At 52.4% G+C, this 11,367-nt stretch overlaps 1 protein-coding gene across 3 annotated transcripts; it reads left to right on the top strand.

Moving 5' to 3' along the window:
* The first annotated feature begins 20 nt into the window (after window positions 1–20).
* SSRP1 (structure specific recognition protein 1) lies at window positions 21–10,500 on the top strand. Of its 3 annotated transcripts, none has more exons than XM_035012865.1 (18): window positions 21–170; window positions 979–1,114; window positions 2,035–2,220; window positions 2,944–3,049; window positions 3,361–3,551; window positions 3,657–3,887; window positions 4,021–4,124; window positions 4,228–4,356; window positions 4,628–4,849; window positions 5,579–5,651; window positions 5,763–5,771; window positions 6,062–6,200; window positions 6,338–6,383; window positions 8,057–8,186; window positions 8,612–8,782; window positions 8,956–9,044; window positions 9,578–9,764; window positions 10,017–10,500. In XM_035012865.1, exons 2-18 carry the CDS (start codon window positions 1,061–1,063, stop codon window positions 10,086–10,088), a joined length of 2,139 nt encoding a protein of 712 aa, XP_034868756.1. In that variant the 5' UTR covers window positions 21–170; window positions 979–1,060; the 3' UTR covers window positions 10,089–10,500. The 3 variants fall into 3 exon arrangements, with proteins under 3 accessions (XP_034868756.1, XP_034868755.1, XP_034868757.1); XM_035012864.1 differs by lacking the exon at window positions 21–170 and adding an exon at window positions 364–487; XM_035012866.1 differs by lacking the exons at window positions 21–170; window positions 5,763–5,771 and adding an exon at window positions 364–487.
* The last annotated feature ends 867 nt before the right edge of the window (window positions 10,501–11,367 follow it).

The following is an 11,367-nucleotide window of genomic DNA, read 5'->3' as shown; positions in this document are numbered from 1 at the left end:
TTTCCCTCCGCAACTCGCAATGTTTGTCTCTTGCCTCACAGGCTCCTTTCTACTCCTCAGAAGCCACTCCTGTGCGGGACGGACGGAAAGACACACACACGCGTCTGCGGGAAGTCTGACAAGAGAAAACTACAGAATTTCTCTCCAGAACCTAGTCCTCCACTGAAGAGGTGTAATTTTTAAAGGAGCCCTACACCCTCCCTTCTGCGGTGCGACTTGAATCGCAGCTCCGCTTCCCGCAGGTCCTCCAGAGTGGTTGACGCTCTAGGAGGCCGCCTCGTGGGCGGGCCGGGCTCGCGTCTCTCTAGCCAGCGCACCCTCTCTATGGTCCATGCACGGCTTCCGGTGGCGGGACGCGGGGCCGCGCACGCGGGAAAAGCTTCCCCAGCGTCCCCCCCAGTCCCCCTTGTCCCCGCCCCCCCCTCCCGCGTCCCCCAGCGCGCCCACCGCCCGCACCTGGGCCGTCGCGAGGCTGCAGCTTGAGGAGGTGGGTGGTCGCCAGCCCCGTGCCCTGGGAGGGCGCGGGCCCTGCTTCCCCCCGCGGGACGCTCAAGATGGACCGTCCCGCGTTCGAATCCACGGGCAGCGGGCGAATCCATTTTAGGGGGCGGGGGAGCCACGGGTCCAGGGCCGTGGCGCGGTGGGAGCGCTGGGAGGGAAACCTTGCACTGGGAGCTAGGTCGGGGCGCGGCTGAGGTGCAGGCCCCGGGCAGGTCCCGGGGTTCTGCTGCTCGTTGCCATGGCGCCCGGTGGAGCGCCCCGAGCGGGTGTCTGGTCCGGCTGTGAGCGCCACTCCAGGCCGGGTCGTCCAGCCCGGGCTGGGCCTGACTCCTTGAGGTCTGCAGGGCCTGCTGTAGGTTCCCAGGCAGAGGAGATTCTGAGACTTCCCAGGCTCAGCCAGGGGTTGCCACCTGGCTCCATCCATGGGCCGAGTGAGGTGTTGCCTTTGATGTTTGTCTGGCTCCCTCTTGAATTCAGATTCCTAACCTGCTGAGTGTCTGCACACCCACCCAGGAGTTGGGGCCCCGCTCCCAGTTGAGGCCAACAGGGGCAGATCAGTATGGCGGAAACACTGGAGTTCAACGACGTCTATCAGGAGGTGAAAGGCTCCATGGTAAGAAGGACCTGGACTTTTAGTACAGGCCGAGAGAGGGAAGGAGGAGTAGACTTTTTGTCCATCAGTAAGAGCTTACTTTGATGACGTTGCTGTTCTAGAAAAGGAGCCCGAGGATAATGTGTAGTTGGTGTTTCCCCAACAAAAGGCAATGCATACAGATCTTCCTCCCCTTCCAATGGGGTTACATCGCCAGAAACTCATTGTGAATTGAAAATATTGTTTAAGTTGAAAATGCATTTAATACATCTAACCTGATGAGCATCGTAGGTTAGCTTAGCCTTAAACAGGTTGAGAATGTTTTCATTGGTGTACAGTTGGGCAAAACCATCAAACACAAAGTCTACTCTATAATAAAGTTTGAACACCTCGTGTAATTTATTAAATTGTGTCCTGAAAGTGAAACAGAACGGGTAGAGAATGGTTGTATGCATATTGGTTGTTGACCCTGGTGATCAACCCTGGTGATAATGTGGCTGGCTGGGAGCTGCCACTGCCCAGCATCATGAGATGATTGTACCACCTGTTGCTAGCTTGGGAAAACATATTCACAGTTCAAATTGTGGTTTCTGTTCAATGCGTATCATTTTCACACCATCATAAAGTTGAAAATTTCTGAGTTGAGCCACTGTAATTCAAAAAGCGTCTGTATAGGAGTTCTAGGGTCACAGTTTGAAAGGGACCGTTCATGCTGCTCCATCCCAGTGCAGACTAAGGCCCTGCAGGGGATTTGGATGCCAGGGTTTGGTTTTAGGATCCAGATTTCCTGGTTACTTGTCTCTTCTTTCTGACCCTCACCCCTGCAGCTGTTGGTCCAGCATCTGTGTCTGGCCAGCCCAGTGTAGGTTTTGGGTGGGATTGTCTGTTCCCCGTACACAGTGTGTATTGTACCCTTGCATTTGGGCCTGTTTTCCCAACAGAATGATGGTCGGCTGAGGTTGAGCCGCCAGGGTATCATCTTCAAGAATAGTAAGACGGGCAAAGTGGACAACATCCAGGCTGGGGAGTTGACGGAAGGCATCTGGCGCCGTGTTGCCCTGGGCCACGGACTTAAATTGCTTACAAAGAATGGCCATGTCTACAAGTATGACGGCTTCCGAGAATCGGTGAGGTGTCTTGTGGCCACCTTGTTTATTTTTAATCTTCTAGAAAGAGTTGGGGCTCCTTTGATAACCATGTAATTGCTGGTTTTGGCTTCTCAGAGCAGGGCCATTGCGGCCATTAAGCAGTGTTCGGCTTTGGGTGTCTTGTGCTTTGACTCCAGATTTTCTACCGTAGTGATTTTTTTTTTTTTTTAAGATTTTATTTATTTATTTGAGAGAGAATGAGATAGAGAGCATGAGGAGGGGAGGGTCAGAGGGAGAAGCAGACTCCCTGCTGAGCAGGGAGCCCGATGTGGGACTTGATCCTGGGACTCCAAGATCATGACCTGAGCCGAAGGCAGTCGCTTAGCCAACTGAGCCACCCAGGCGCCCCTACCATAGTGATTTTTTTGGTGGTTTCTGCTCATTGCCTTTATCCAGATTCAGAGTCTTAGTGCTTTAGTTTGAGGTTTGTTTTTTTGTTTTGAACTGAGTTAAAGACTTTATTGCATTTTAATTTCACTTTCATCAAAGCACTGCCTATCCGAAGTCAGAGAGCATTGTGAGGCCCATGATCAGGAATGTCATTTCCATACTTTACTCCTCCCCTACTCTGAGACCCAGTCCCCGGCAACAGCTTCTGGGTTTCTGATAGAAGGTAGATGGGGGCAGTTTCTCAGAATCCCAGAATGTTTGTGTTAAGGCCACCAGGGTTTACAGGGACTGCTCTCTCCGCTCTGCCCATAGGAGTTTGAGAAACTCTCGGATTTCTTCAAAACTCACTATCGCCTTGAGCTCATGGAGAAGGACCTCTGTGTGAAGGGTTGGAACTGGGGAACAGTGAAGTTTGGTGGTGAGTCCTGGGGAAGACTGAGGTTTGGAGGAGAAGGTAGGATGAAGGGTTTCAGCCTTTACCTTGTTTTGCTCTTTTTCTGCTCTTTACCTTGTTTTGCTCTTTTGCTCTGTTTCTGATTTCCTGTCAGTTTGTAATTCATCATAAATTTATTGAGGACCAGTAGTGTATGAGGCACTGTGCCTGGTCTTGTGGGTACAGTGTGACCAAATAGCCCAGTGCCCTGTCCTTGGGATTGACAGTCTGGTGGGAACGTCGTTTATGCAGACTTGAGGGGAGGAGCTTGTGGTTGATAAGCCCTTTCCCCGCAGGGCAGCTGCTTTCCTTCGACATTGGCGACCAGCCGGTCTTTGAGATACCCCTCAGCAATGTGTCCCAGTGTACCACCGGCAAGAATGAGGTGACACTGGAATTCCACCAGAACGATGACGCAGAGGTGTCCCTCATGGAGGTGCGCTTCTATGTGCCTCCCACTCAGGAGGATGGCGTGGACCCAGTTGAGGTGAGGCCTCCCCTGGTCGCCTGGAGAGCAGATGGTGCTGAGCAGGCCCTGGCCGGCCTGGGAGCAGGATCCCCGCTGCCTGACTACCAGTGTGTACTTTTGCAGGCCTTTGCCCAGAATGTGCTGTCTAAGGCGGATGTGATCCAGGCCACCGGAGACGCCATCTGCATCTTCCGGGAGCTGCAGTGTCTGACTCCCCGAGGCCGTTACGACATTCGGATCTACCCCACCTTTCTGCACCTTCACGGCAAGACCTTCGACTACAAGATCCCCTATACCACGGTGCTGCGTCTCTTTTTGCTGCCCCACAAAGACCAGCGCCAGATGTTCTTTGTGGTAAGCAGAAACCATGGGGGCTGGATCTCGTCCTGGTTTTTGCCCAGTAGATCGGTCTTGCTGGTGTTTAGTTAATGAGCAATTCTTGTGGAACACTGATTGGTGTGAAACCTTGTTGGCTCTTCCTTACCAGATCAGTCTAGATCCCCCCATCAAGCAGGGCCAAACGCGTTACCACTTCCTGATCCTCCTCTTCTCCAAGGATGAGGATATCTCCTTGACTCTCAACATGAATGAGTGAGTGTGTCCCTGAACTCCTGTCCTTCCACTGTCCAGGCAGGAGACTGGTGTGCCGTTAGAAGGCAGCAATGCTTGTGACCTCGCCTTCCTCTCTCTGTAGGGAAGAGGTGGAGAAGCGCTTTGAGGGGCGACTCACTAAGAACATGTCGGGATCCCTGTACGAGATGGTCAGCCGGGTCATGAAAGCGCTGGTCAACCGCAAGATCACAGTGCCAGGCAACTTCCAAGGGTGAGAGTGCCGGCCTGGGGTCCTGGCCGGACTGGGGGGCACTGTGCTGTGTCTTCTTGGTAAATCCCTCCTGGGCTGGGAACGCAGTCTCCTAGAGGTCTGGTTGGGTCAGAGCATGATGGGTGTCAGTTGTCTCCATTAGAGCAGCGTAGTGGGGTTTACTCACTCGAGGGCCTGAGCACATGTGTGTCGCTGCTGAGAGATGTGCCTTTGGCTCTGTGCCACCTGCCCCTGAGGGAGGCACTGACTAGGCTCCCGGCCTCCTCCACAGGCACTCAGGGGCCCAGTGCATCACCTGCTCCTACAAGGCGAGCTCAGGACTGCTCTACCCCCTGGAGCGGGGCTTCATCTATGTCCACAAGCCACCTGTGCACATCCGCTTTGATGAGATCTCCTTTGTCAACTTTGCTCGTGGTACCACCACCACTCGTTCCTTTGACTTTGAAATTGAGACCAAGCAGGGCACCCAGTACACCTTCAGTAGCATTGAGAGGTGAGAGCTTCTGCCAGTCACTTCCTGGGCATCCTGGTCTGGACCGAGCCTCTACCGGGAAGCCTGGCATGGCACGGGGCCCTCTCTGGGCCTGTAACTCTTCCCCAACTTTTCAAGCTTTGAGCAGAATTTTTCTTTTGCTTCCCTGGGATTTGGTCCTTCTTGGAGTGCTCAGCCTTTGAAAGCCTCTCCCTGGCTTTCTTTCTGTACTTAAATTGTTTCCCATATTATGTGTTCAGTACTAGCCCTTCTCCACTCCCCCCATGATGGAAATACTATCTCTCCCTTTCCTGGAATGAGCTCTGTGCCTGAGAAAACAGCAGCTAATGTTTATTGAGTGCTCACTGTGGGCTAAACGTCTTCCAGACGTCTTCCCGCTTCATCCTCATGACAGTCCTGTGAAGTACGAATTTCAGACTAGCACAAAGGTGAAAATGTCCCTTTCTCTGACGTTTTCCCCTTGCTTTGGGCATGTCTGGTGAATAGGCACACACCATCCCCACCTTTTCTTTCCCAGACGCTTGAGACTCTGCAGGTTCCTTTCGCGACTAGTGTCTGACTCTTCCTTACCACCGTCCTTTGGGGCTCTCTGAGCTGTTAGCTTGGGTAATGTGGTCAGTAGCTCTAGGCCCCACAGCCTGTCCTGACCTGTGGGTGTCAGAACAGCGTGCAGCCCACCCTGGGCATGGGCCCCACCTGTCTAGTAACCTGGTGCATCTCACCTCACAGGGAGGAGTATGGGAAGCTGTTTGATTTTGTCAATGCCAAAAAACTCAACATCAAAAACCGAGGACTAAAAGAGGTACCTGTGTGGGAGGGAAGGATGACCCTCTTCTGATCTGTTGGGGGTGTGGAGGGAGCAGGGATTCTTCTGCCTTCTTTTTCACTCTCTCTTTTCTTCTTACCCTTATAGAAAAAAGAGGTGCGTGTGACCCTCCCCCCTTCCCGGTGCAGGTTTCCTCAGCATGACCTTAGATCAGTCTCGGCTGCCTCAGGAGCCCCCAGTGGGGCTGGGAGAGGGAGGAGCTTGGACTAACCCGGTTGGCAGGAGGTCCTCGGGCACAGGCCCTGCACGTCGCTGTGTGTGGACAGTCCAGCCCCAGGGTCTTCTGGGAGCTGATCTTACTCACAGGCATGGGGGCGTGCTTTTGAGTGTGCAGGGTTCTGGCACCAGGGTGAGTTGGCCCTCATTCACCTCTCTTCCCCGGCTAGGGCATGAACCCAAGCTACGATGAATACGCCGACTCTGATGAGGACCAGCACGATGCTTACTTGGAGCGGATGAAGGAGGAGGGCAAGATCCGGGAAGAGAATGCCAACGACAGCAGCGATGACTCAGGAGAAGAAACCGGTGGGCTAGCCTCAGCAGCGCCGGGGCATGAGGGCGCTCAGGCTCTTAGGCTCTTGCCTGGGGCCAGAGCCGGGCGTCTGGGGGAGAGGGCAGGATCTCCATTTGGGGCAAAGCTGATGCATCGTGCTCTTTTTCAGATGAGTCATTCAACCCAGGTGAAGAGGAGGAAGACGTGGCAGAGGAGTGAGTTTTGGTTCCACTCCCAGGGGGGAGGTGGAGGCCTATAAACTTAAGGGACCAGAAGATACCTGGACATTTCTCATGTCTTCACATTAGCTACTGACCCAGGGTGGCAAAGTGACCTCCACCGAGGTATTGCACGGAAGTGCTTTGGAAATTGTCGAGGGCTCTGCAAGGGCAAGGCACAGGGTAAAGCCAAAAAAAACAGTGGGGAGATAATAGGAATAAGAACCAACGCCTGCCCACTTCCTTGCTGGGATTTTTGGGGTGAGTTGTTGAATCTCTGTATCCTCACCTAGAACCTCATGGTGGTCCCCCCGTGCTGTACTGTGACTCAAACTGATTTTAGCATAAAAGGGAGTTTCGTAAGTTCACGTAATGGAGAGTCCAGGGATATAACTGGCTTCAGGCACCTGGATCCAGATGCTCAAAAATTTGTGGGGAATCTGTTTTATTTTTTCTGATTTTCTTATTTTTAGATAGGTTTGGCCCATGCAGTGTCACATGACCCTCAGAAGCTCTGGGCAGGCTTAATCCAATTGGTTTAACACCCAGAAGTGCCTCTTCTCTCAGGGCAGTAGTGAACAGCATGGTCACTGCCCCTTCCTGAGGTACCAGGATGTGTGCTGATGTGCTAGAAGCAGGCATGTACCCACCCTGAAAGCCTGGGGGTGGAGCGAGCCCTTCCTGAATGGGGGCAAGGTGGTTCCCACAGAAAATTAGGAAGAATTTCTTTCTTTATCCAGAAGAATTGGAAATGAATGTTGGGCAGCCAAAAAACCCAACCTCCCCCCCAACCCCAAATAGATGATACAGAGAGAGATACGTGGATGTACGTATGTGTGTATACACATAGCATATGTATATAGGAGTCTGCTAGTTCTGCTGGCCACGTACTTAGGAAGGTCAGTGAGCAGATGATTGCAAAAATCCCTTGAAAATCGGCACCACACGGGTGTAGTGTCTGTCTTCTGAGGAGTTCCATGTGTATCGGATAGAACTTAATTATATGGTTATGGACGTACTTGGACAGACGTCCGTTTCCCCTTTTATATATGTATTTTTAAAGTAATCTCTCTACCCAACGTGAGGCTTGAACTCAACCCTGAGTTGAGTTCTTGCTCTTGTTCTCTCCGGAAGAGCTCAAGAGGTGAATGGCAGGTCAAGAGCCGCATGCTCTTCCAACTGCCGGTCAGGTGCCCCTAGATTTTATTTTATTATATTTATTTATCTTTAAAAAATGTTCCCTTTTCTGTAGTAATTATCTCTTTATCAGAAAAGACTCTAGGGTGGATTAAGACAACTAACTCAAAGGAAGTGGTGAAGAGTGCTTGGGGCATGTTCCAGGAAGTGTCTGTCCCCAAGAGTATGGGGATGGAGTAGGACGTGGGTCAGGCCATGAGCAAAGACAGCAGCTGAAGCCCACTCGTTATTTTATGTCTCATTGGTTGACTGATGCCACGGCTGGGTGTTCAGAAAGGGCCGGGGGTGGGGAGGGGACCGCTGAAGCCACTTCAGCTGCGAGGAGGAAGCAGGGTGGGGACTGGTGGGCGGGAGACTGTCCTGTGGCCCCACCTCCCCCCTTTTTGGGCAGGTAGCTTTAGACTTGTTTCCCTCCTGTCCTGAGGCCATGGGGTGCTCTCCTTCCCGGGTCTAAGCCCCCCTCTCCTTGGCAGGTTTGACAGCAACGCCTCAGCCAGCTCCTCTAGTAATGAGGGTGACAGTGACCGGGATGAAAAGAAACGGAAGCAGCTTAAAAAGGCCAAGGTGGCTAAGGACCGCAAAAGCCGCAAGAAGCCTGTGGAGGTGCACACTCAGAATGGGAGAATGTTGGGAAGCTATTCCCTTTACCTTCTCCTGTCCACCACTAGTAGGGCCTGTCAGGTGGTCCTTCTGGGGCTGCTTTTTGTAGCCAGTGAATATGGCCTTGAGGAGTATCTTCTTGGAAATTTTTTCTCTCTGGCCTTTGGGCTAATTAGCTTCTGGGAGATCTGAATTAGGAGACCAGCTTCTATCCCAGGAGCCTGAGGCAAGGGGTCCCTAATGAGTGAGGTGGTGGGTGCAGGGGGAGGAAGACAGGGTTCCTGGCCTTGGGAGCTCTCAGTCTAGCTCTATGCCTATTTAGTCCTCTCATTTTCCCCCCCCGAGCACGTGATCTAAATAATTTGTTTTGGAGAAGTTGGGGGTCTATGAGAACTAGATGGCTGGAAGGCATTTGGGTTTTTATGTAGGTGAAGAAGGGCAAAGACCCCAATGCCCCCAAGAGGCCGATGTCTGCCTACATGCTGTGGCTCAATGCCAGCCGAGAGAAGATCAAGTCAGACCATCCCGGCATCAGTATCACGGATCTTTCCAAGAAGGCAGGCGAGATCTGGAAGGGAATGTCCAAAGAGAAGAAAGAGGTGAATGGCAGCAGAGATGAGGGGTGGCGACTTAGTCACTGATAGCGGGGGCAGGGATGGGTCATCAGTGCACCTTTTCTGTACAGATTTTGCCTGCATCAGGGAAGAGGCCTCATTCTTCTCTTTTTTTTTCTGTGTGTGTGTGTGTGTGTGTGTGTATGTGTGAGAGACAGGAGTGGGATCGGAAGGCTGAGGATGCCAGGAGGGAATATGAAAAAGCCATGAAAGAATATGAAGGGGGCCGGGGTGAGTCTTCTAAGAGGTGAGTGTTGGGAAAAAAATGGCCCAGTAAGTGCTTTTTCGGCATCTATTTTTGTGGGTCTAGATTGAGAATTGGGGTGTTAAAGATAATAGATACGCTCTGACTGCAGTAGGGCAGTGCTTTTCAAGTCTGGGTAGGCAATTGCCCAAGTATGGGTAATGTGCTAGGGAATTCCTGGGGTCACTGGATAAATGGGGCCCTTTCCTAGAGATTTAGTTTTATTTGAAGGTGTGAAGGAATTAACAAAAAATTATGACAGAACATAATTCACATGAATTTTTAGAGATAAATAAAGCAAGAGATGTCAAGTTCTGTATGTGAGACTGCTTCAAGCTATGGCCCCTGATTCTTCTGGTTATTTACTTAGGAGGCTTTCCCTTGGGGCACCTGGGGCTCACCTGGCTGGCTGTTTGCATTTATAGTGAGATGGGCAGTGTGGCCGGGAGTGAGAAAAGCCCTGTTAAAGTTAGGGGTGGATTGGTTTTGATGGGTGAACCTGAAGGCCCAGGCCCTGTTCCCTCTTGCTGCTGTAGGGACAAGTCAAAGAAGAAGAAGAAAGTAAAGGTGAAGATGGAAAAGAAATCAACACCCTCGAGGGGCTCATCATCCAAGTCCTCATCAAGGCAGCTAAGTGAAAGCTTCAAGAGCAAAGAGTTTGTGTCCAGTGATGAGAGCTCTTCCGGAGAGAACAAGAGCAAAAAGAAGAGAAGGCGGAGTGAGGTGCGGCAAGAGTTTGGGGGTGAGGGGCACCTGAGGCGGAGGGGTGAATGTCTAGGGTCCGGTTGTGGTAGGTAGGTCTGTAAGAGTAATGAGGTGGAATGGAAGGGTGCAGATCAGAGGTTCTGAAGGCCAGTGCTACATTTGGAGGGGGGGCGGGTATGGAATTAGGGGTCCTTCACCACTGAAAAGTAGCTTGCTGGGAGGGCAACCAGGACTCTAAACCTTTCCTCTCAAGAGACCTTTGATTTTCAGGACTCTGAAGAAGAGGAGCTGGCCAGTACTCCCCCCAGCTCAGAAGACTCGGCATCAGGATCTGATGAGTAGAGAGGAGGAAAATTCTCTCTCCTTGGGCTTGCCCTGTCACACCTGCGGTCTCCCCACCCATGTTTTGGTACCACTTTCTCATATGAAATGTAGTCCCTGGGTTTTGTGCCATCTTGACAAGCTCTCCTGGTGGAATGCACTGCACTGAGGCAGCAGGGGAGGCGTCTCCCTCTGCTTCCCAAGGATGGCTCTTTATCATTTGGGGAGAGATTGGGTGGGGCAGTGCAGTGCAGGGTGGAATCCTGGGCCTGCTCTCCCGACCTTAGGGCTGTGGCTTCTGTTCACGGTTGCCGCAGCAGGGGTCATGTGAGGTCGAGGCCTATAGCTCCTAACGGGGGCCTATTTCTACTTTTATTTTGTATTTCTGGTCTGTGAAAAATCAACATTTAATAAAGGGAACTGACTTTGGAAACCATGTCCTAATGCCTTCTCTCTAGCCCTGTTGTATTGCACCCATTTTTGGGGGGTGGTGTTTACCATACTGTTGTGACTGGGCAGGGCCCTGCCGGCCAGCCGGGAAGCAAGCCTCCAGGTACATCCTGTTCTGTTCCCGGTTGGACGAGCATTGGTTTTCACAGTCTTCTGCCGGGATGGGCCACCTGAGAGTCTGGAAATGAGAGCTGATCTGATTAGGAAGTCACTCTCACAATTCCACTCCATTAGCCAAGCTGAGGGGAGGCAGCTTCTGGCTCAGTCCTTAATCACCTATGAGTCAAGGGTCTTCCCCGCGTTTAGATAATGGAATCAGGATTGACCAGCCTCCTCGCGGCGCGGGGCAACGGAAACCCGAGCCTGGAGAGATGTGGACGACGAGTGGTGTGGGGGGCGGGTAGGGGTGCAGGAAAGGTGTGGAGTATGGATGAAGCTTTTGTTTTGGGGGATTGGGAGGAATTTACGTCTGGGAAGCGGACATAAGAGCAGATAAGTGAGGACCAGCTAGGGAACCAGAGCTTCCCGTCGTCCTCAGGGTGGATCCACTCTGAATTGATACACGTGGAGCGGCCACGTTGCGTGCGTTCTCAGGTGTTTCCCACAGGAAGCCTCTCCAGTCCGCCAACGGTGACCTTCTTTCTCGCCGTGACTCTATGGTGCTGCAATCAGTGCCGGCCGCCGGGCCCGAGCGGGCCGTCCTCAGGCAGCCTCTCTAGGCAGTCGTCTCGGTGGCCATCTTGCCTGAACGTTCCTAGCCTCCGAGTTGCGTCAGTTTCGCGGGGGTCCGAGCCTGGGACAGGCCCCTTATTTGCAAGACTTATAAATAATTGAGTACCGGGGCTGCGCC

This window comes from Mirounga leonina, unplaced genomic scaffold (genome assembly GCF_011800145.1).
Source record: "Mirounga leonina isolate KUSES-001 unplaced genomic scaffold, KU_Mleo_1.0 Mir_166, whole genome shotgun sequence".
Classification (NCBI taxonomy): domain Eukaryota; kingdom Metazoa; phylum Chordata; class Mammalia; order Carnivora; family Phocidae; genus Mirounga; species Mirounga leonina.
The sequence above is the reverse complement of the archived record's forward strand: the minus strand, read 5'-3'. Positions and strand labels throughout refer to the sequence as shown.